We start from the raw sequence: 25549 nt of genomic DNA on the forward strand, positions 1-25549 counted from the left end.
AAACTTCACATATTAACTTAAACCAAGCTAAATTTGTCAGGTCTCTTCTGTTAATTCTGCAACTTTCACAGAATCCATGTAGTATCTAAAATTAGATCACTTAGGACATCACAAATTTGCTTATATGCTGTCACAATTTTCTTATATTCATTGTAATGATGATTCACAAATTGCTTATATGTTTAGGACAACCAGCTTTTTTTTGTGGGAAAATTCGGAATGAAGAATTGTTTTAACATTTGCTTCATCTCCGTAACATATCTATGATAGGTTTTGAATTTTTTTTTAATAAAAATATCTTGCTAGATGTAGGTACAATTGAAGTCTTCTTGTGATATTGCATGGTCTTCACTTCCACATTCTTGGTTTAAATTGAATACAGATGGCTCTGTTCTTTATGATATTTAGACACCATCATCAGATATAAGGATGGCTTTTTCTCAAATTTGTTTCATTACTAATTTGGGTCATTGTGCTAAATTTTGGGGAGCCTTCTATGATTTACAAATTGCATGGAACTATTACTATAGGAAAGAGTTGTTAGCACTTGATTTTAGTGTATTTGGTTCACTATCAATAGATTTATCTTCACTCATATGTAACTCTTGTTCTAAAAATTAAAACTCTCCTAACTCGTGATTGGGAAGTTTGGATGTCATATGTTCATTGAGAGACAGAATGATATTCAAAATTTGGAATTTCATGTAAATTTTAATTAATGCTTCTAATTCAAGAAGAAATTTTTTTTCGCATCTCACATCTCATAACGTAGTTTTCTTCCTAATTTTTATTTAAAAAACAAACGAAAACAAATAAATGAGATTATTATCATCTTTTGTAGAACTTTCCATAACATTATAATGATTGCGAAGTGTACTAATACTATACTTGCCATGTCATTGTCGATAGACAGGCAAATTAATCACATTTTAAAACTTTTTTCACATAAAATAACCATTCCCTTTCCAATGGTTTTTCTCTATTCTAATTCCACCAGTTCCATAATGATCTTAAGCCCTTCAAAAAAGAATGACACCAGCACCAAACAAACACAGCACGACAAAGAAAAGCAAATAATAAAAAAAAAAAAAGGTAGCATCAAACAAAATGGAATCAGCAATGAATTACCACAGTCATCACTCATAAGTCATAACCATATCTTCACATCATCACTCACCCAGCAAGTGTTCGACGAAATTCCCCAACGAAAAAAGAAAAATGGAATCGAGCATTCTAGAATCCATAGGCGTGGAGATAATCGGAGTCATGTCACCAGTCTCCATCTGCATGTTTCTCGTCGTCCTCCTCGTCTACTCCCTCTCCTCCTCCTCCTCCCCTTCCTCAGCCGTCTCCGACATCCGCACCGCCGCTAACCTCGTCTACGCCGAGAACCCCTCCGACACCGCCGCACAGAAGCTCGAGGGAGCACTCCTCAACGCCCTTGTATTCGTCATCCTTATCGCCATCGTCACCTTCCTCCTCCTTCTCCTGTACTACTACAACTGCACCTCCTTCCTCAAACACTACACGCGCTTCAGCGCCTTCTTCGTCCTCGGCTCCATGGGCGGATCCATCTTCCTCTCACTCATCCAGCGATTCTCGATCCCCGTCGATTCCGTCACGTGCTTTATCCTTCTCTTCAATTTTACCGTCGTCGGGGTCCTCTCCGTTTTCGGCACCGGGATTCCGATAATCGTTCGGCAGTCGTACATGGTCTGTTTGGGGATCAGTGTTGCTGCGTGGCTGACCAAGCTGCCCGAGTGGACCACCTGGGTTCTTCTGGTGGCTCTGGCGGTTTATGATCTTGTGGCGGTTTTGGCACCTGGTGGACCGTTGAAGATGTTGGTTGAGTTGGCATCCAGCCGGAATGAGGAGCTTCCTGCTTTGATTTATGAAGCCCGGCCCACCACAGTGGCGCGGGCTGGGTCTCGCGGAGGGACTAGTTTGGGGCTTTTGGTGACTGGGGTTACAGCAGGCGAGCCGTCTTCAGCACCGTCATCGTCGTCGTCATCGGCAATTGAGCTTCAAGCTGTGTCTAGGGACAACAAAGATAGGAATGTGAATGATAATTTGAATGAGAATAGGGATTATGGTGGGAATGAGTACTCTGTTGTGGCAATGGGTGGTTTTGGGGGTGAGAGGAGTCAGGGTGGGAGGAATGATGAAGAGGAGAGATCGCCATTGGTTGGCAATGGTGGCGGAGAGGGTGGGATTGTTGATGAGGAAAGGCATGAAGGGAATGAGAGCAGAGGTGGTGATGTGGAGATTGCTGAGAGGGGCATTAAGCTTGGCCTTGGAGACTTTGTTTTCTACAGTGTTCTTGTTGGTAGAGCTGCAATGTATGATCTCATGACTGTGTATGCTTGTTACCTTGCAATTATATCAGGACTAGGCTGCACTCTTATTCTGCTGTCGGTGTGCCGCCAAGCTCTGCCGGCGCTCCCAATTTCGATCACCTTGGGTGTTCTTTTCTATTTCTTGACTAGATTGCTGATGGAACCCTTCATTGTTGGGACTGCCACAAATTTGATGATGTTTTAAACTGCAATTATGTTTAATTTTTTTGTTTAAGAGAGACAGAAGCTAAATGGTAGATATCAACTAATGATTTTCTATAGGAAGTGATTTTGTATATGGAGTGGAGAGGTAGTGCTCCATTGTGCTTATCTACTTTGTAGTAACATGCTTGCTCTCATCATGTTGCTTTGTGCAGATAGTCTTGCAACTAATGATCATCTGATATCAAGTTTACTCTTGAGCCTGTAAATTTTTAAACTATATATTATGTTCCTGCTGATCCAAATGTTTCCCTTGGATTTTGACAAACTTGAGTCATGAGGTGTGTAGGAAATAAGTGGTAGCTATGCATTTGTTCGCTATATTATTTCTACCCGAGTATATTTTCATACTGTATCTTATATATAATCTCTGACTAATTCATGTTAATGATTTCCTACTTTCCTTTGTGAGACGATGCCCTTGTTTATGTACATTATAATGAATATTGTCCATATATATGTATAACTTTTGAGGTTAAAATATCTCTTAAAAACTACAAAACACTTCAGAGCATTACTATTTCATGGATAAATTTGACCATGTTATGCTGCATAATTGAATTAGGAGGGTAATGCTATTGGGTGATAACTGATAAGGGTTTATGTACCATATGTACATTTCATGAATACAGTTATCTGTGTATAAGTGCATGTCGTTTCGTGCATACAATCATAGTTTATCTGTTTTACTAGCTTATGCTCATTTGTAGCACTCCTAACTAATAATCCTTTTCAGGTCATAGGCAATGTGGCTTCAGTGAAAGGTGCCCTTCTTATGCCATTGATTCCTCTTCTAAAGTACCAAATGGTTTTCTTTATTGAAAATAATGTTTAGTTCTGAACTTGACAAAAATCCATTTAAGAATACAGCAATGCTACATGTACACAAAAAGTTAGCCACCAAATAAGTTGCACATATAGAAAATACACATGGAAAATGTTTGAAACAACACATATATATACACAAATATATGTTGACTGATTTGGAGGTTGATTTTCAGTTTGCACATAGTAGTTTTGTTGAACATGCTAGCATATTATCACTTCTTTTTGCCAGCTGTAATTTCTGTTAAACACACAAATTAGATGATGAATTATTATTTTATCTACACTAAACTAGCATAAGTCCATGATTATTATTATATCTACACTAAACTATTCTGATATCATTTTTATTTATCCAGGCCAATAAAATGATAAAGTCTTTGAAGGAAACATTCCTAATTATTATATTAAGGATTGAAGTACATAATCTCTAACTTGAACCGTGTAAAATGACGCAGGAATAGACAAAACACATTTTAGTATTTATTAATTTATTTCTTAAAAGAATTTTAAGTGGAGCTGAATCGCTTATTTGTTGAGGTATTTGTGCATATAATTGGTACCACCTAATTTATGCTTGTCATGTTATTAATTAATTATTCAGCACTGTTAACAATATCTCTGTACTACAAATATAATACTTAGCAAAACTTTTATTTGTAGTCAGATATCTCTGTACTACAAATATAATACTTAGCAAAAAACATTCTTTCTATTTTACTTGAGACTCAATAATGGTTGCAAAACTTGGGGGTGGAGCTTATCTCTCCTTTTGATGATGCTATTTTGAACAAGCTGTCTTCTGTCAACTGAACCCCCAGAAGGAAGCCAGTTGACCAGAAGTTGCTTTGAAAGCTGAAAGTAGGTCTCCATGCTGCTTGGCCTGTGCTTGATGATGCTGAGCAGGAGCAGATCAGAGACCAAGAAGTGAAGAAGTGGCTTCTTGATCTCCAAGATGCTGTCTATTGTCTGATGATTTGCTGGATGAGCTCTCCACTAATGCCACCACTGCCACTGCCTCTCAAAGGGATCCAGGTAACGTTTCTTCCTACTCTCACTATTGTTAAAGAGAAAGATGATCTTGTTCTAAAAGAAGAACTTGCCAAAGGTCTGGAGGACATGACATGGAGAATTCAGTCATCTCTGGTTAAAAGTTCTGTTACATATGGCAGGGACAATGACAAAGGAGGCCATCAGAGAAATGTTGTTATATGGTACTTGTGATGCTAACATATCTATGATCCCCATTGTAGGCATTGGAGGAGGTGGAAAAACTACCTTGGTTCAATTGGTTTACAATGATGCCAAAGTGGAGGACAAAAATTTGACATTAAAGCATGGCTTTGTGTTTCTGACCAATTTGACATTGTTAAGGTTACAAAGACCATAATAAAAGCAGCTAGTGCTAGTTCTTGTAATGAGGATGATTTAAATTTACTTCAAACTAGTTTCTAGGGTATGTTAGAGGGGAAGAAATTCTTGATTGTTTTGTGTGATGTGTGGATTAATAGTTCCAGTCATTGGAAAATTCTTCAGAAAGCTTTTCAATATGGAAAAATGGGAGGCAAGATTCTTTTAAGTCGAAATGAAACTGTTGCTATAGTGAAAACTATTTCACCTTACAAGTTGAGTTTATTGTAAGAGAAAGATTGCTGGTCTCTTTTTTGTAACGTGTATTTCTTTCTCCTGAATTGAAGTATTATTCAACTCTAGAACTTGTTGGCCGAAACTTGTCAAAAAGTGCCAAGGGCTACATCTGGCCTAGAGGCACTAATTGCCTTATTAAGTACAACAAACTATGATGACAGGTCACAGGGATTGGGATAATGTATTGAAAAGTGAACTTTGGGGAATTTTTGAAGACAGAGAATGAAATTATTCCTGCATTAAGCATTAGCTATCATTGTCTTCCTTCAAGTCTAAAGCAATACTTTGTTTATTGTTCTTTGTTTCCCAAAGATTGTCAATTCAATAAGGATGAGCTGATCTTGTTATGGATGGCAGAAGATCTCTTACCACCAAAAGGAGTAAAAGCTCTCACAGAAATTGGTTGTGAATATTTCAATCAGTTGGTTATGATGTTCTTTTTTCAGCTTTCTAGTACTGATAACAGCTTCTGAGGAGAGCAGTAATGATCCCAGTCTTGTAGTCACTCAGGGCCAGAAGAAAGCATTGTTAACTCACAACAGCTCCTCCTAGTGTAAGCAACATCACAACCACAACCACTCTTAATAAGACAAAAGGTAATCATATCTTGAGCATTGCATCTTTTAAAACTAAATCATGGATAATTGATAGTGGTGTCACTGGTCATGTACCATTCGCCCTTGAGTCTTTTTCAAAATCTCTTCTTAAATTACCTGATGACTCCAAAACAATAACCAATAACACTGGCAACATACTATTATCGAAAGACCTAATTGGCTAATTCTCACAAATGTAGTTCACATTACATCTTTTAAATTCAACTTAATTTTATTGTCCAAACTCACTAGCAATCTCAACTTTGAATTTAGGCTCATTGACTAGTCAAGCAAAAGTGGTTGGAGATGATGGATGCTAATTCATGGAAACTCACAGCTGCACTAGCAGCATCAACACATTGCATCATCTAGTCTGCTGTGGCTGGCATGCTAGGCTAGGTCATTCAGCCTCTACTAGGATGAATTCAAAGAAAAAGAAATTTTTAATAATTGATTGTTTGCCAAAGTATTATGCTTGTGAACTTTTGTCATTGTGCAAAATAAAGGAGGCTATCATTAAATTTAAAAGGGGGCATAAATGAATTTTGAAAGTAGGTTTAGGAGTATATAACCTAAATCGAATTTAGAGAAGATTCATTATATTGACCAAAAAATTGGGGGTTTTGAGTTGTAAATAGGCCGACAAAATGGACTATATTCGTCGGGATAGTCCATTTACGTAATTAAATGAGTAGGTTTTTGCTTCTAAAATCAAGGTCGTTTAAATTTTGGGTTAAACTAGTTGAGTTTAATTAATTTAAAAAAAATAGCAGGCTAAATAGGCTAGTCTGTAGGCTAAATGGACGATCCTTTTACATTTTATTTTTGCAATTTTTTTTAAAACAATAGGCTTGTCTGCAATATTTTTTCTTGATCAAACCTGACTCGTTAAAAAAATTGTTTAAGGTTTTTTTGCTTAAAAATGACTTTTTTTTCTGTAGAAAAAAAATTGGATTTTTTTTATCTAATTTTTTTAAAAGTGAAAAGTAAAAAAAAAAAAAATGAGACAACCTGTTTAATTCGTTAGGTTGGGTTGACTATAAATGGTCTGAATTTTAAGTCTGTAAACAAATGAAAAATAAATGGGCCAACTTGTATAAACCACATGCTTATACGGGTTGGATCTAAATAGGTCAGATTCATGCCATTTAACAACATGAAATTAAATTGATGAGTAGAATTTCAAATACAATCTAGATATTGGCTTGAAAGTAAATGCTTAAGACTGACTATCATTATCCTTCAAATTGCATAATTGAAAAGTCACCAAAAAAAAAAATTGCATAATTGAATTTAACCCAATTCATCTCAACAAGTTAATCAACTAAATTGTGGAAATTCTGTTAAGAGTTTATCACATTAATTAACGTAGTCCTAGTAAGTTAACTCACAAGACGAAGAAATTAGCTAGAGTTCATGTCAATTAATATAATTCTAATCGAAGATAAATTTGATTAATCATATAGTACAAGAACCCAAGACTAATCGTAACAATTCACTTTCAAGTCTACTAAATTAGTATCCCTCATGATAAGGATAGAAATCATTAACAAATTAGAGTGTGTTTGGTTTGTATTTTTATGTTTAGTATATTTTGTTTTTTGAAAGAAAAAATTAAAATATTAAAAATAATAAAATCATATTTTTTTGTTTTTATCTCATATTTTCTTTTTTTTTTTTTGAAAAATTTAAAAATAAAAAAGATTGAAAATAAAATAAAAAATTGTGAAAATTAATAAAGCTAATTGAAAAGTAATAAACAATTTTGGTTTATAACCATAGAATTTTAACGGTTGAAAAAGAGAAGAATTATATACCTCTGATTGAGGGATGATTGAAGAGATTTATCTATAAATTGAGTTTTTTCTTAATTCAATTCAATCAATTCATCCAACAAGAATAATAGTAACACTGAGTTACATAGAGAGTTTTTTCTTTGAGAGGTTTTATCCTAGATTACAGAGAGAGATGTATTCTCCTTTTGTCAAGAGAGAGTGTTGTTGTAATCTTCTTGTGATAGAAAAAAGTTATAATTCTCAAAGAAAGTTATACAAATTTCTAATTTCTTATCTATATATTTTGCTGCATCATTCGTCTGGTACCTAACAATGGTATCAGAGCTAAAGGTTGCTGATTAATAATTTTTTTCTTCCACTGCGAGTTACCGTCTAAAAAAATGGCAGCAAAGTATGAGATTCCGAAATTTAGTAGGAGTAATTTTCCTTATAAAAATTAAAATAAAAGAAATTATAAGGAAAGACAATTGCGTGGCAGCAATTGAAGGTAGACCCATTAGGATTACATATGAAAAATGGAAGGAGATGGATGACAATGCTGTTGCAAACTTACACTTGGCACTAGGTGATACAGTCTTGTCAAGTGTAGCAAAGAAAGGGCAGCAAGGGATGCTCTCACCAAATTATATGAAGTTAAGTCACTTCATAACAAGATATTCTTAAAGAGAAGACTGTATACTATTCAAATGAGTGAATCTACATCGACAACAGATCACATCAAAAACCTAAATACGCTATTTTTCTAACTCTTATCATTGGATTACAACATAACAGAAAATGAACATGCAAAACTTCTACTTTAAAGTCTACCAGATTCATATGATTAGCTCATCATTAACTTAACTAATAATATTTTGACATACTATCTTTCCTTTGATGATATGATTGCTGCGATTCTTGAAGAAGAATCTAGGAGCAAGAATAAGGAAGATAGATTAGATGGCTCAAAGAAAGCAGAGGCGTTGTTGATGACGAGAGGGAGATCAATGGAGCGTGGTTCCAGTGGAAGCCAAAATAGACCAAAATCACAAAAAAAGCAATTCAAATGCTACAATTTTGGCAAGAGAGAGCACTTTAAGAAAGAATAAGAAGAGTATAGAAAAAATTCCAGAAGGATCAAGTTCTCAAGGATGTATTGCGAATACTTCTGATGATGGAAAAATTCTGTATGGTGAAATAGCAATTGGTTCTAACAACTGCAAACAGCTCACTGATGTCTGGATTGTTGATTCAGGAGCAACCTGGCACATGACTCCTCATTGTGATTGATTTTGTACATATGAACCTGTCTTGGAAGGATATGTGTTTATGGGAAATGATCATACATTAAAAATTGTTGGAATAGGTACTGTCAAAATAAAAATATTTGATAGTTCTATTCGTTCACTTCAAGGAGTAAGACATGTGAAAGGCTTGAAGAAGAATTTGTTGTCGATTGGGCAACTGAATTAACTTGGTTGCAAGACCCATATTGAAGGTGGGATCTTGAAAGTTGTTAAAAGTGCTCTTGTGGTAATAAAAGCAAAAAATATTGTAGCAAATTTATACAAGCTTATGGAAGATACTTTACAAGAGGCAGAGCCATCAATTTTTTTAGCAAGCTAAAAAAAATAATGATGACATGACATCGCAAATTAGGCCACATGTCAAAACGAGACTTGAAAATTCTTGTGGAATGTAATCTCATTCCTAGGCTCAAATCAGTAAACTTACCATTTTATAAGTACTGTGTTATAAACAAGCAACATAGATTGACGTTTGGTAGATCAACTGCTCGGAGCAAGTACATATTAAAGTTGATTCATTCTGATGTATGGAAATCACTGGAGATGTCCCTAGGGGGAGAAAAATGTCTTGTATCATTTATTGATGATTACTCTAGGAGGATATGGGTGTACCTAATCAAAAAGAAGTCAGATGTGTTTGCAATGTTTAAAGAGTTCAAAGAAAACTTGGAACTTGAATCTAGAAAGAAGATCAAGTGTTTAAGGACAGATAATGGAGGATAATATGTCGATGGTGATTTTATAACATTTTGCAAGAAAGCATGTATTCAATGACAATTCATAGTTGCATATACGCCTTAGTAAAATGGTGTAGCAGAGCAAATGAATATGACTCTCCTAGAAAGAGCACAAGATATGTTGCAAACTAAAGGTTTAACTAAGTCTTTTTGGGTAGAACTTGTTGAAACTGCTTGTTATGTGATAAATCGGTCACCGTCAACTACAATTGGATTGAAGACACCAATGAAAATTTGACAAGGTAAGCCACCTAATTATTCTCCTTTACATATATTTGGTTGTCCTATGTATGCGATGTATAATTTTCAAGAAAGAAAAAAGTTGGACCCAAAGTCCAAAAAATGTATATTCTTGTGTTATGCTAACGGAGTTAAGGGGTATCACCTGTGAATTTTCACTGTCCGCATTGTAGTTGTCAGCAGAGATGTAATATTTGAAGGTGATCTTTTTGAAGCAGAACCAGAGTACGAAGAACAAGAAGCAAAGGCCAATGACATAGAAGTTCGTTGATCCACTCGACAAAGAAAACTACCATCATGGCACTCAAATTATGTTTTGACAAGTCATGATGCATATTGTCTTCTGACAGAAGATGGAGAACTAACAACTTTTTTGGAGGCTATGCGCAATTTAGATGCTTCTATGTGGATGACAGCAATGCAAGAAGAAATTAAGGTATTACATAGAAATCATAATTGGAAACTTGTTGCACTTTGGTGGACGAAATTATGATCAGTACTTTTCACAACTCAATTAATCCCCGGTGATGAACCCAAAAACTTGGTGTTCAATACCATGGCATAAACACAACTTCGCACAACTAACCAGCAAGTGTACTGGGTCGTCCAAGTAATAAACCTTACGCGAGTAAGGGTCGATCCCACAGAGATTGTTGGTATGAAGCAAGCTATGGTCACCTTGTAAATCTTAGTCAGACAAACTCAAATGGATATGAATGATGAATAAAACATAAAGATAAAGATAGAGATACTTATGTAATTCATTGGTGGGAATTTCAGATAAGCGTATGAAGATGCTTGGTCCCTTCCGTCTCTCTGCTTTCCTACTGTCTTCATCCAATCCTTCTTACTCCTTTCCATGGCAAGCTGTATGCAAGGGTTTCACCATTGTCAGTGGCTACCTCCCATCCTCTCAGTGGAAATGTTCAACGCACCCTGTCACGGCACGACTATCCATCTGTCGGTTCTCAATCAGGTCGGAATAGAATCCAGTGATTCTTTTGCGTCTGTCACTAACGCCCAGCCCTCAAGAGTTTGAAGCTTGTCACAGTCATTCATTCATTGAATCCTACTTAGAATACCATAGACAAGGTTTATACCTTCCGAATTCTCTTGAATGCCGCCATCAATTCTAGCTTATACCACGAAGATTCCGGTTAAAGAATCCAAGAGATATCTACCCAATCTAAGGTAGAACGGAGGTGGTTGTCAGGCACGCATTCATAGGTGAGAATGATGATGAGTGTCACGGATCATCACATTCATCAAGTTGAAGAACAAGTGATATCTTAGAACAAGAACAAGCGGAATTGAATAGAAGAACACTAGTAATTGCATTAATACTCGAGGTACAGCAGAGCTCCACACCTTAATCTATGGTGTGTAGAAACTCCACCGTTGAAAATACATAAGAACAAGAGTGATCATTGGCTTCGGTCCTAGAGAGGGAACCAGAAGAACCAAGATGAAAATACAATAGTAAAAGGTCATATATATAGAGAACTAGTAGCCTAGGGTTTACAGAGATGAGTAAATGACATAAAAATCCACTTCCGGGCCCACTTGGTGTGTGCTTGGGCTGAGCATTGAAGCATTTTCGTGTAGAGACTTTTCTTGGAGTTAAACGCCAGCTTTGGTGCCAGTTTGGGTGTTTAACTCCCATCCTTGTGCTAGTTCCGGCGTTTAACGCTGGGAATTCTGAGGGTGACTTTGAACGCCGATTTGGGCCATCAAATCTTGGGCAAAGTATGGACTATCATATATTGCTGGAAAGCCCAGGATGTCTACTTTCCAACGCCGTTGAGAGCGCGCCAATTGAGCTTCTGTAGCTCCAGAAAAATCCACTTCGAGTGCAGGGAGGTCAGAATCCAACAGCATCTGCAGTCCTTTTCAGTCTCTGAATCAGATTTTTGCTCAGGTCCCTCAATTTCAGCCAGAAAATACATGAAATCACAGAAAAACACACAAACTCATAGTAAAGTCCAGAAAAGTGAATTTTAACTAAAAACTAATAAAAATATACTAAAAACTGACTCAGACATACTAAAAACATACTAAAAACAATGCCAAAAAGCGTACAAATTATCCGCTCATCACAACACCAAACTTCAATTGTTGCTTGTCCCCAAGCAACTGAAAATCAAATAAAATAAAAAGAAGAGAATATACAATGAATTCCAAAAACATCTATGAAGATCAGTATTAATTAGATGAGCGGGGCTTTTAGCTTTTTGCCTCTGAACAGTTTTGGCATCTCACTCTATCCTTTGAAATTCAGAATGATTGGCTTCTTTAGGAACTCAGAATCCAGATAGTGTCATTGATTCTCTTAGTTAAGTATGATGATTCTTGAACACAACTACTTATTGAGTCTTGGCCGTGGCCCAAAGCACTCTGTCTTCCAGTATTACCACCGGATACATACATGCCACAGACACATAATTGGGTGAACCTTTTCAGATTGTGACTCAGCTTTGCTAGAGTCCCCAACTAGAGGTGTCCAGGGTTCTTAAGCACACTCTTTTTGCCTTGGATCACAACTTTATTTCTTTCTTTCTCTTTCTTTTTCTCTTTCTTTTTCTTTTTTTTTTTCAAAAAAATATATATATATATATATATTTTGTATTCACTGCTTTTTCTTGCTTCAAGAATCATTTTTATGATTTTTCAGATCCTCAGTAACATGTCTCCTTTTTCATCATTCTTTCAAGAGCCAACATTCATGAACCACAAATTCAAGATACATATGCACTGTTTAAGCATACATTCAGAAAACAAAAGTATTGCCACCACATCAAAATAATTAAACTGTTATAAAATTCAAAATTCATGCAATTCTTCTCTTTTTCAATTAAGACCATTTTTCATTCAAGAAAGGTGATGGATTCATAGGACATTCATAACTTTAAGGCATAGACACTAAGACACTAATGATCACAAGACACAAACATAGATAAACATAAGCATAAAATTCGAAAAATAGAAAAATAAAGAACAAGAAAATTAAAGAACGGGTCCACCTTAGTGATGGCGGCTTGTTCTTCCTCTTGAAGATCCTATGGAGTGCTTGGGCTCCTCAATGTCTCTTCCTTGTCTTTGTTGCTCCTCTCTCATGATTCTTTGATCTTCTCTAATTTCATGGAGGAGGACGGAGTGTTCTTGGTGCTCCACCCTTAGTTGTCCCATGTTGGAACTCAATTCTCCTAGGGAGGTGTTTAGTTGCTCCCAATAGTTTTGTGGAGGAAAGTGCATCCCTTGAGGCATCTCAGGGATTTGATGATGAGAGGGGTCTCTTGTGTGCTCCATCCTCTTCTTAGTAATGGGCTTGTCCTCATCAATGGGGATGTCTCCCTCTATGTCAACTCCAACTGAATAACAGAGGTGACAAATGAGATGAGGAAAGGCTAACCTTGCCAAGGTAGAGGACTTGTCCGCCACCTTATAAAGTTCTTGGGATATAACCTCGTGAACTTCTATTTCTTCTCCAATCATGATGCTATGAATCATGATAGCTCGGTCTATAGTAACTTCGGACCGGTTGCTAGTAGGAATGATTGAGCGTTGGATAAACTCCAACCATCCTCTAGCCACGGGCTTGAGGTCATGCCTTCTCAATTGAACCGGCTTTCCTCCTGAATCTCTCATCCATTGGGCGCCCTCTTCACAAATGACTGTGAGGACTTGTTCCAACCTTTGATCAAAGTTGACCCTTCAAGTGTAAGGATGTTCATCTCCTTGCATCATGGGCAAGTTGAATGCCAACCTTACATTTTCCGGACTAAAATCCAAGTATTTCCCCCGAACCATAGTAAGCCAATTCTTTGGGTCCGGGTTCACACTTTGATCATGGTTCTTGGTGATCCATGCATTGGCATAGAACTCTTGAACCATTAAGATTCTGACTTGTTGAATGGGGCTGGTAAGAACTTCCTAACCTCTTCTTCGGATCTCGTGTCGGATCTCCGGATATTCACTCTTTTTGAGTTTGAAAGGGACCTCGGGGATCACTTTCTTCAAGGCCACAACTTCATAGAAGTGGTCTTGATGCACCCTTGAGATGAATCTTTCCATCTCCCATGACTCGGAGGTGGAAGCTTTTGCCTTCCCTTTCCTCTTTCTAGAGGTTTCTCCGGCCTTGGATGCCATAAATGGTTATGGAAAAACAAAAAGCAATTCTTTTACCACACCAAACTTAAAAGGTTTGCTCGTCCTCGAGCAAAAGAAGAAAGAAGAGAGTAGAAGAAGAAGAAATAGAGGAGATGGAGATGGCTTTGTGGTTCGGCCAAAAAGGGGAGAAGTAGTGTTTAGGTTGTGTGAAAAAGAAGGAGTGAAGAAGGGTTTATATAGGAGTGGGGGAGGGTTATGGTTCGGTCATGTATGGGTGGGTTTAGGAGGGAAAGTGTTTTGAATTTGAATGGTGAGGTAGGTGGGGTTTTATGAAGGATGGATGTGAGTGGTGAAGAGAAAGATGGGATTTGATAGGTGAAGGGTTTTTGGGGAAGAGGTGTTGAGGTGATTGGTGAATGGGTGAAGAAGAGAGAGAGTGGTGGGGTAGGTGGGGATCCTGTGGGGTCCACAGATCCTGAGGTGTCAAGGAAAAGTCATCCCTGCACCAAGTGGCGAGCAAAAAATGCCCTTTGTGCCAATTCTGGCGTTAAACGCCGGGCTGGTGCCCATTTCTGGCGTTAAACGCCCAAAATGGTGCCAGACTGGGCGTTAAACGCCCATCTGCTAGCCTTACTGGCGTTTAAACGCCAGCAAGATCTTCCTCTAGGGTGTGCTGTTTTTCTTTCTATTTTTCTTTCTATTTTTGCTTTTTCAATTGATTTTGTGACTTCTCATGATCATCAACCTACAGAAAACATAAAATAACAAAGGAAAATAGATAAAATATAACATTGGGTTGCCTCACAACAAGAGCTTCTTTAATGTCAGTAGCTTGACAGAGGGCTCTCATGGAGCCTCACAGATGCTCAGAGCAATGTTGGAACCTCCCAACACCAAACTTAGAGTTTGAATGTGGGGGTTCAACACCAAACTTAGAAGTTGGTTGTGGCCTCCCAACACCAAACTTAGAGTTTGACTGTGGGGGCTCTGTTTTGAGAGAAGCTCTTCATGCTTCCTCTCCATGGTAATAGAGGGATATCCTTGAGCCTTAAACACCAAGGATTCTTCATTCACTTGAATGATCAATTCTCCTCTATCAACATCTATCACAGCCTTTGCTGTGGCTAGGAAGGGTCTGCCAAGGATGATGGATTCATCCATGCACTTCCCAGTCTCTAGGACTATGAAATCAGCAGGGATGTAATGGTCTTCAACTTTTACCAGAACATCCTCTACAAGTCCATAAGCTTATTTTCTTGAGTTGTCTGCCATCTCTAGTGAGATTTTTGCAGCTTTAACCTCAAAGATCCCTAACTTCTCCATTACAGAGAGAGGCATGAGGTTTACACTTGACCCTAGGTCACACAAGGCCTTCTTGAAGGTCATGGTGCCTATGGTACAAGGTGTTGAAAACTTCCCAGGATCTTGTCTCTTTTGAGGTAATTTCTGCCTAGACAAGTCATCCAGTTCTTTGGTGAGCAAAGGGGGTTCATCCTCCCAAGTCTCATTACCAAATAACTTGTCATTTAACTTCATGATTGCTCCAAGGTATTTAGCAACTTGCTCTTCAGTGACATACTCATCCTCTTCAGAGGAAGAATACTCATCAGAGCTCATGAATGGCAGAAGTAAGTTCAATGGAATCTCTATGGTCTCATTTTGAGCCTCAGATTCCCATGGTTCCTCATTGGGGAACTCATTGGAGGCCAGTGGACGTCCATTGAGGTCTTCCTCAGTGGCGTTCACTGCCTCTTCCTCCTCTCCAAATTCGGCCATGTTGATGGCTTTGCAGTCTCCTTTTGGATTTTCTTCTATATTGCTTGGAAGAGTACTAGGAGGGAGTTCAATAATTTTCTTGCTCAGCTGACCCACTTGTGCCTCCAAATTTCTAATGGAGGATCTTGTTTCAGTCATGAAACTTTGAGTGGTTTTGATTAGATCAGAGACCATGGTTGCTAAGTCAGAGGTGTTCTGCTTAGAACTCTCTGTCTGTTGCTGAGAAGATGATGGAAAAGGTTTGCCATTGCTAAACCTGTTTCTTCCACCATTATTATTGTTGAAACCTTGTTGAGGTCTCTGTTGATCCTTCCATGAGAGATTTGGATGATTTCTCCATGAAGGATTGTAGGTGTTTCCATAGGGTTCTCCCATGTAATTCACCTCTTCCATTGAAGGGTTCTCAGGATCATAAGCTTCTTCTTCAGATGAAGCGTCCTTAGTACTGCCTGGTGCATTTTGCATTCCAGACAGACTTTGAGAAATCATATTGACTTGCTGAGTCAATATTTTGTTCTGAGCCAATATGGCATTCAGAGTGTCAATCTCAAGAACTCCTTTCTTCTGATTTGTCCCATTGTTCACAGGATTTCTTTCAGAAGTGTACATGAATTGGTTATTTGCAACCATTTCAATTAGTTATTGAGCTTCTGTAGGCGTCTTCTTCAGATGAAGAGATCCTCCAGCAGAGCTATCCAAAGACATCTTGGACAGTTCAGACAGACCATCATAGAAAATACCTATGATGCTCCATTCAGAAAGCATATCAGAGGGACACTTTTTGATTAATTGTTTGTATCTTTCCCAAGCTTCATAGAGGGATTCACCTTCCTTCTGTTTGAAAGTTTGGACTTCCACTCTAAGCTTACTCAATTTTTGAGGTGGAAAGAACTTTGCCAAGAAGGCGTTGACTAGCTTTTCCCAAGAGTTCAGGCTTTCTTTGGGTTGTGAATCCAACCAAATCCTAGCTCTATCTCTTACAGCAAAAGGGAATAGCATAAGTCTGTAGACCTCAGGGTCAACCCCATTAGTCTTGACAGTGTCACAGATTTGCAAGAACTCAGCTAAAAACTGATGAGGATCTTCCAATGGAAGTCCATGGAACTTGCAATTCTGTTGCATTAGAGAAACTAATTGAGGCTTAAGCTCAAAGTTGTTTGCTCCAATGGCAGGGATAGAGATGCTTCTCCCATAGAAGTTGGGAGTAGGTGCAGTAAAGTCACCCAACACCTTCCTTGCATTGTTAGCATTGTTGTTGTTTTCGACTGCCATGGGTTCTTCTTCTTTGAAGATTTCTGTGAGGTCCTCTACAGAGAATTGTGCCTTAGCTTCTCTTAGCTTTCGCTTCAAGGTCCTTTCAGGTTCAGGATCAGCCTTAACAAGAATGCTTTTGTCTTTACTCCTGCTCATATGAAAGAGAAGAGAACAAAAAATATGGAATCCTCTATGTCACAGTATAGAGATTCCTTGAGGTGTCAGAGGAAAAGAAAAATAGAAGGCAGAAGTAGAAAATTTGAACTTATCAAGAAAGATGGAGTTTGAATTGTGCATTAAGGAATAGTGTTAGTCCATAAATAGAAGGATGTGAGAAGAGGGGAAGAAATTTTTGAAAATTAAGTAAAAGATTTTGAAAACATTTTGAAAAACTTTAATTGATTTTCGAAAACCTTGATTGAGAAAGAAGTAAAGTGATTTTTGAAAAAGATTTTGAAATAAGAAATTAAAAAGATATGATTGAAAACTATTTTGAAAAAGATGTGGTTAAGAAGATATGATTGGTTTTAAAAAGATGTGATTGAAAAGATATGATTTGAAAAACATTTTTAAAAAGATTTGATTTTAAAAAATAATAACTTGGCTAACAAGAAAAGATATGATTCAAACATTAAACCTTTCTCAACAGAAAAGGCAACATACTTGAAATGTTGAGTCAAATCATTAATTGATAGCAAGTATCTTTGAAAAAGGAAAAAATTGATTTTGAAAACATATGATTGAAAAGATATGATTTGAAAAAGATTTGATTTTGAAAAAATTTTGAAAACCTGAAAAAAATCTGAATTAAAAACAGAATCTTCCCTCTTGTGCCATCCTGGCGTTAAATGCCCAGAATGGTGCACATTCTGGCGTTTAACGCCCAACGCACTACCCTTTTGGGCGTTAAACGCCCAGCCAGGCACCCTGGCTGGCGTTTAAACGCCAGTTTGCCTTCCTCACTGGGCGTTTTGAACGCCCAGCTTTTTTTGTGCAATTCCTCTGCTGAATGTTCTGAATCTTCAATCCTCTGTATTATTGACTTGAAAAGACACAAATTAAAAATATTTTTGGATTTTTAATAATGAGGAATAATCAAAATGCAACTAGAATCAAATAACAATGCATGCAAGACACCAAACTTAGCAGTTTGTATACTACTGACACTAACAAAATGAGAATGCACATGAGAAACACAAAACACTCAAGTCAAGAGAATTTAAAGATCAGAGTAATGAAATTATCAAGAACATCTTGAAGATCACTTAAGACACATGAATGAATGCAAGAAGAACAGAAACATGCAATTGACACCAAACTTAACATGAAACACTAGACTCAAGCAAGAAACATAGAATATTTTTTTGTTTTTATGATTTTGTAATTTTTTTGGATTTTTTCGAAAATTAAGTGGAGAAGAAAACAAAGATATCAAAATTCTTAATGAGAATTCCAGGAATCATGCAATGTTAGTCTAAGACTCCGGTCCAGGAATTAGACATGGCTTCATAGCCAGCCAAGCTTTCAAAGAAAGCTCCGGTCCAAAACACTAGACATGGCCAATGGCCAGCCAAGCCTTAGCAGATCATTGCTCCAACAGGGAGATTGATAGAAATCAATAAGCTCTTGTTATGATAAGTTGAAACCTCGGTCCAATAAAATTAGACATGGCTTCACAGCCAGCCAGACTTCAACAGATCATCATGAAACTCTAGAATTCATTCTCAAGAATTCTAAAAAAAAATACCTAATCTAAGCAACAAGATGAACCGTCAGTTGTCCAAACTCAACAATCCCCGGCAACGGCGCCAAAAACTTGGTGGACAAAATTGTGATCAGTACTTTTCACAACTCAATTAATCCCCGGTGATGAACCCAAAAACTTGGTGTTCAATACCATGGCATAAACACAACTTCGCACAACTAACCAGCAAGTGTACTGGGTTGTCCAAGTAATAAACCTTACGCGAGTAAGGGTCGATCCCACAGAGATTGTTGGTATGAAGCAAGCTATGGTCACCTTGTAAATCTTAGTCAGGCAAACTCAAATGGATATGAATGATGAATAAAACATAAAGATAAAGATAGAGATACTTATGTAATTCATTGGTGGGAATTTCAGATAAGCGTATGAAGATGCTTGGTCCCTTCCGTCTCTCTGCTTTCCTACTGTCTTCATCCAATCCTTCTTACTCCTTTCCATGGCAAGCTGTATGCAAGGGTTTCACCGTTGTCAGTGGCTACCTCCCATCCTCTCAGTGGAAATGTTCAACGCACCCTGTCACGGCACGGCTATCCATCTGTCGGTTCTCAATCAGGTCGGAATAGAATCCAGTGATTCTTTTGCGTCTGTCACTAACGCCCAGCCCTCAGGAGTTTGAAGCTCGTCACAGTCATTCAATCATTGAATCCTACTCAGAATACCATAGACAAGGTTTAGACCTTCCGAATTCTCTTGAATGCCGCCATCAGTTCTAGCTTATACCACGAAGATTCCGGTTAAAGAATCCAAGAGATATCTACCCAATCTAAGGTAGAACGGAGGTGGTTGTCAGGCACGCGTTCATAGGTGAGAATGATGATGAGTGTCACGGATCATCACATTCATCAAGTTGAATAACAAGTGATATCTTAGAACAAGAACAAGCGGAATTGAATAGAAGAACACTAGTAATTGCATTAATACTCGAGGTACAGCAGAGCTCCACACCTTAATCTATGGTGTGTAGAAACTCCACCGTTGAAAATACATAAGAACAAGAGTGATCATTGGCTTCGGTCCTAGAGAGGGAACCAGAAGAACCAAGATGAAAATACAATAGTAAAAGGTCCTATATATAGAGAACTAGTAGCCTAGGGTTTACAGAGATGAGTAAATGACATAAAAATTCACTTCCGGGCCCACTTGGTGTGTGCTTGGGCTGAGCATTGAAGCATTTTCGTGTAGAGACTTCTCTTGGAGTTAAACGCCAGCTTTGGTGCCAGTTTGGGCGTTTAACTCCCATCCTTGTGCCAGTTCCGGCGTTTAACGCTGGGAATTCTGAGGGTGACTTTGAACGCCGATTTGGGCCATCAAAGCTTGGGCAAAGTATGGACTATAATATATTGCTAGAAAGCCCAGGATGTCTACTTTCCAACACCGTTGAGAGCGCGCCAATTGGGCTTCTGTAGCTCCAGAAAATCCACTTCGAGTGCAGGGAGGTCAGAATCCAACAGCATCTGCAGTCCTTTTCAGTCTCTGAATCAGATTTTTGCTCAGGTCCCTCAATTTCAGCCAGAAAATACCTGAAATCACAGAAAAATACACAAACTCATAGTAAAGTCTAGAAAAGTGAATTTTAACTAAAAACTAATAAAAATATATTAAAAACTAACTCAAACATACTAAAAACATACTAAAAACAATGCCAAAAAGCGTACAAATTATCCGCTCATCACACTTCCAACAGGTTGAAAAATCGTTGGTAACAAGTGGGTTTATAAGATTAAGCGAGATAGTAATAATCAGGTGGAACGATATTATCCAAGATTGGTTGTCAAATGATATGCTCAGAAAGAAGGTGTTGACTTTAATGAAATGTTTTCTTCAGTGGTAAGACTAACTACTATTAGAGTAGTTTTGGCAATGTATGCTACATTTGAGTTACATCTAGAGCAATTAGATGTAAAAACTGTTTTTCTTTATAGAGAACTTGAAGAAAAGATATATATCCTCCAACCAGAAGGTTTTGAAGAACAAGGAAAAGAAAACTTGGGTTGCAGGTTAACTAAATCTCTGTACGGTCTAAAGTTGGCGCCAAGGTGTTGGTACAAGAGATTTGATTCTTTTATTAGCCTTGGATACAACAAACTTAGTTCAGATTATTGTACCTATTACAAGAGATTTGGTGATAATGATTTCATCATTCTACTATTGTATGTGGATGACATGTTGGTGGTAGGTCCCAACAAAGATAAAATCTTTAAGAATTGAAGGCACAGTTGGCTAGGAAGTTTGATATGAAAAACTTGGGACTAGTAAATAAGAGTTTAGGGATTCAAATCCACCGAGACAAAAGAGATAGGAAGATTTGGCTATCGCAAAAGAATTATTTGAAGAAGATCTTGCACAATAGAATTATTAGAAAAAGATCTTGCAACGCTTCAACATGTAAGAATGTAAGCTAATTTCAACCCCACTTTCTATGAATTTTAAATTATCCTCAAGTGTGTGCCCTAGTAGTGAAGCAGAGAAGATGGAAATGTCTCGAGTACTGTATGCGTCAGCGGTGGAAAATCTTATGTATGCCTGATCTGTACAAGACGAGATATTGCTCAAGCAATTGCGGTGGTAAGTCGATTTATGGCAGATCCGGGTAAAGAGCATTGGAATACTGTTAAAAGGATCCGCTGATACATTAAAGGGACCATGAATGTTATATTATATTTTGGAGGATCGAAATTCATTGTCAATAGATATGTCGATTCAAACTTTGCAGGTGATCTTGATAAATGAAAATCTGCTACAGGATATGTGTTCATGCTTGCAGGAAAAGCTGCGAGCTGGCTATCTGATGAGCGGATAATTTATATGCTTTTTGGCATTGTTTTTAGTATGTTTTTAGTATGCTTTAGTTAGTTTTTAGTATATTTTTATTAGTTTTTAGTTAAAATTCACTTTTCTGGACTTTACTATGAGTTTGTGTGTTTTTCTATGATTTCAGGTATTTTCTGGCTGAAATTGAGGGAGTTGAGCAAAAATCTGATTCAGAGACTAAAAAGGACTGCAGATGCTGTTGGATTCTGACCTCCCTGCACTCGAAGTGGATTTTCTGGAGCTACAGAAGCCCAATTGGCGCGCTCTCAACGGCGTTGGAAAGTAGACATCCTGGGATTTTCAGCAATGTATAATAGTCCATACTTTGCCCAAGATTTGATGGCCCGAACCGGCGTTCCAAATCAGCTCAAAACTGCCCGGCGTTAAACGCCAGAACTGGCACAAGAATGGGAGTTAAACGCCCAAACTGGCACAAAAGCTGGCGTTTAACTCCAAGAAGAGTCTCTACACGAAAATGCTTCAATGCTCAGCCCAAGCACACACCAAGTGGGCCCGGAAGTAGATTTTTATGTCATTTACTCATCTCTGTAAACCCTAGGCTACTAGTTCTCTATAAGTAGGACCTTTTACTATTGTATTTTCATCTTTTGATCATGTTTTTATGATTGAACCCTCTTTGGGAGGCTGGCCATTCGGCCATGCCTAGACCTTGTTCTTATGTATTTTCAACGGTGGAGTTTCTACACACCATAGATTAAGGTGTGGTGCTCTGCTGTACCTCGAGTATTAATGCAATTACTATTGTTCTTCTATTCAATTCAACTTGTTCTTGTTCTAAGATATCACTTGTTCTTCAACTTGATGAATGTGATGATCCGTGACACTCATCATCATTCTCACCTATGAACGTGTGCCTGACAACCACCTCCGTTCTACCTTAGATTGAGTGGATATCTCTTGGATCCCTTAATCGGAATCTTCGTGGTATAAGCTAGAATTGATGGCGGCATTCAAGAGAATCCAGAAGGTCTAAACCTTGTCTGTGGTATTCTGAGTAGGATTCAATGATTGAATGATTGTGATAAGCTTCAAACTCCTGAAGGCTGGGAGTTAGTGACAGACGCAAAAGAATCACTGGATTCTATTCCAACCTGATTGAGAACCGACAGATGAATAGCCGTGCCGTGACAGGGTGCGTTGAACATTTTCACTGAGAGGACGGGACTGTAGCCACTGACAACGATGATGCCCAACATACAGCTTGCCATGGAAAGGAGTAAGAAGGATTGGATGAAGACAGTAGGAAAGCAGAGAGACGGAAGGGACAAAGCATCTCCATTCGCTTATCTGAAATTCTCACCAATGAATTACATAAGTGTCTCTATCTTTATCTTTATGTTTTATTCATACATCATTCATAACCATTTGAGTTTGCCTGACTAAGATTTACAAGGTGACTATAGCTTGCTTCATACCAACAATCTCTGTGGGATCGACCCTTACTCGCGTAAGGTTTATTACTTGGACGACCCAGTACACTTGCTGGTTAGTTGTGCGAAGTTGTGATAAATAGTTGAGATTGCAATTGAGCGTACCATGTTGATGGCGCCATTGATGATCACAATTTCACCCACCAAGTTTTTGGCGCCGTTACCAGGGATTGTTCGAGTTTTCGGCAAGCTTTTGGTCCGGTAACATGAGTGCCAAATTTCTGATCCGGTAACAGCACCAAGTTTTTGGCGCCGTTGCCGGGGATTGTTGAGTTTGGACAATTGACGGTTCATCTTGTTGCTTAGATTAGGTATTTTTCTTCAGAGTTCTTAAGAATGAATTCTAGTGTTTCAAGGTGATGTTCTTATCATCACTAAAGCTGATTGATTCTCATCAATTTAGCTCTTGAATGTAATGTCCTGCTGAAGCTTGGTTAGCCATGTCTAATTTCTTTAGACTAAAAGCTTTAGACTAACATTTCATGATTCCTGGTATTCTCATTAAGAATTTTGATACCTTTATTTTCTTTTCCACTTAATTTTCGAAAAATCCAAAAAAATTACAAAATAATAAAAACCAAAAATATTTTATGTTTCTTGTTGAGTCTAGTGTCTCATGTTAAGTTTGGTGTCAATTGCATGTTTTTATTCTTCTTGCATTCATTCATATGTCTTAAGTGATCTTCAAGATGTTCTTGATGATTTCCTTGCTCTGATCTTTGAATTCTCTTGACTTGAGTGTTTTGTTGTTTCTCATGTGCATTCTCAACTTGTTACAAACTTCTAAGTTTGGTGTCTTGCATGCATTGTTATTTGATTTTAGTTGCATTTTGATTATTCCTCATTATTAAAAATCCAAAAAAATTTTTAACTTGTGTCTTTTCAAGTCAATAATACAGAGAATTGAAGATTCAGAACATACAGCAGAGGAATTAAACAGAAAATGCTAGGCGCTCAAAACGCCCAGTGAGGAAGGAAAACTGGCATTTAAACGCCAGCTAGGGTGACTGGTTGGGCGTTTAACGCCCAAAAGGGTAGTGCTTTGGGCGTTAAACGCCAGAATGTGCACTATTCTGGGCGTTTAACGCCAGGATGGCACAAGAGGGAAGATTCTGTTTTTAATTCAAATTTTTTTTCAGGTTTTCAAAATTTTTCAAAATCAAATCTTTTTCAAATCAAGTCTTTTCAATCAAATCTTTTTCAAAATCAATTTCTTTCCATTTTCAAAAATACTTGCTATCAATTAATGATTTGATTCAACATTTCAAGTATGTTGCCTTTTCTGTTGAGAAAGGTTTAATGTTTGAATCATATCTTTCCTTGTTAGCCAAGTCATTAATTTTTAAAATCAAATCTTTTTAAATTGTTTTTCAAATCATATCTTCTCAATCACATCTTTTTAAAACCATAACTTTTCAATCATATCTTCTTAATCACATCTTTTTCAAAATAGTTTTCAATCATATCTTTTTTATTTCTAATTTCAAAATCTTTTTCAAAAATCACTTGATTTCTTTTCCACTCTTGGTTTTCAAAAATCAATTAGTGTTTTTTTCAAAATGTTTTCAAAATCTTTTACTTAATTTTCGAAAATTTCTTCCCCTCTTCTCACATCGTTCTATTTATGGACTAACACTATTCCTCAATGAACAATTCGAACTCCATCTCTCTTGATAAGTTTGAATTCTTCTACTTCTTCCTTCTAGTTTTCTTTTCCTCTGACACCTCAAGGAATCTCTATACTGTGACATAGAGGATTCCATATTTTCTTGTTCTCTTCTCTTTCATATGAGCAGGAGCAAAGACAAAAGCATTCTTGTTGAGGCTGACCCTGAACCTGAAAGGACCTTGAAGCGAAAGCTAAGAGAAGCTAAGGCACAACTCTCTGTAGAGGACCTAACAGAAATCTTCAAAGAAGAAGAACCCAAGGCAGCCGAAAACAACAACAATGCCAACAATGCAAGGAAGGTGCTGGGTGACTTTACTGCACCTACTCCCGACTTCTATGGGAGAAGCATCTCCATCCCTGCCATTGGAGCAAACAATTTTGAGCTTAAGCCTCAATTAGTTTTTCTAATGCAACAGAATTGCAAGTTCCATGGACTTCCATTGGAAGATCCTCATCAGTTTTTAGCTGAATTCTTGCAAATCTGTGACACTGTCAAGACTAATGGGGTTGACCCTGAGGTCTACAGACTTATGCTATTCCCTTTTGCTGTAAGAGACATAGCTAGGATATGGTTGGACTCACAACCTAAAGAAAGCCTGAACTCTTGGGAAAAGCTAGTCAATGCCTTCTTGGCAAAGTTCTTTCAACCTCAAAAATTGAGTAAGCTTAGAGTGGAAGTCCAAACCTTCAGATAGAAGGAAGGAGAATCCCTCTGTGAAGCTTGGGAAAGATACAAACAATTAATCAGAAAGTGTCCCTCTGACATGCTTTCTGAATGGAGCATCATAGGTATTTTCTATGATGGTCTGTCTGAACTGTCCAAGATGTCTTTGAATAGCTCTGCTGGAGGATCTCTTCATCTGAAGAAGATGCCCACAGAAGCTCAAGAACTAATTGAAATGGTTGCAAATAACCAATTCATGTACACTTCTGAAAGGAATCCTGTGAATAATGGGGCTAATCAGAAGAAAGGAGTTCTTGAGATTGATACTCTGAATGCCATATTGGCTTAGAACAAAATATTGACTCAG

At 37.6% G+C, this 25549-nt stretch overlaps 1 protein-coding gene and 1 non-coding gene across 2 annotated transcripts; both read left to right on the forward strand.

The window, feature by feature from the left end:
- The first annotated feature begins 913 nt into the window (after positions 1-913).
- On the forward strand, positions 914-2826 carry LOC112696858 (presenilin-like protein At1g08700). The gene has a single exon (XM_025749776.3). The coding sequence runs from the start codon at positions 1219-1221 to the stop codon at positions 2539-2541; it is 1323 nt and encodes a 440-aa protein (XP_025605561.1). The 5' UTR covers positions 914-1218; the 3' UTR covers positions 2542-2826.
- A 13501-nt stretch (positions 2827-16327) lies between these two features.
- Positions 16328-16435, forward strand: LOC112699635 (small nucleolar RNA R71). Its single transcript, XR_003152578.1, has one exon. It is a non-coding gene; the product is annotated as a small nucleolar RNA R71 (small nucleolar RNA).
- Positions 16436-25549: the final 9114 nt, after the last annotated feature.

Source organism: Arachis hypogaea, chromosome 6 (genome assembly GCF_003086295.3).
Source record: "Arachis hypogaea cultivar Tifrunner chromosome 6, arahy.Tifrunner.gnm2.J5K5, whole genome shotgun sequence".
Taxonomy (NCBI): Eukaryota; Viridiplantae; Streptophyta; class Magnoliopsida; order Fabales; family Fabaceae; genus Arachis; species Arachis hypogaea.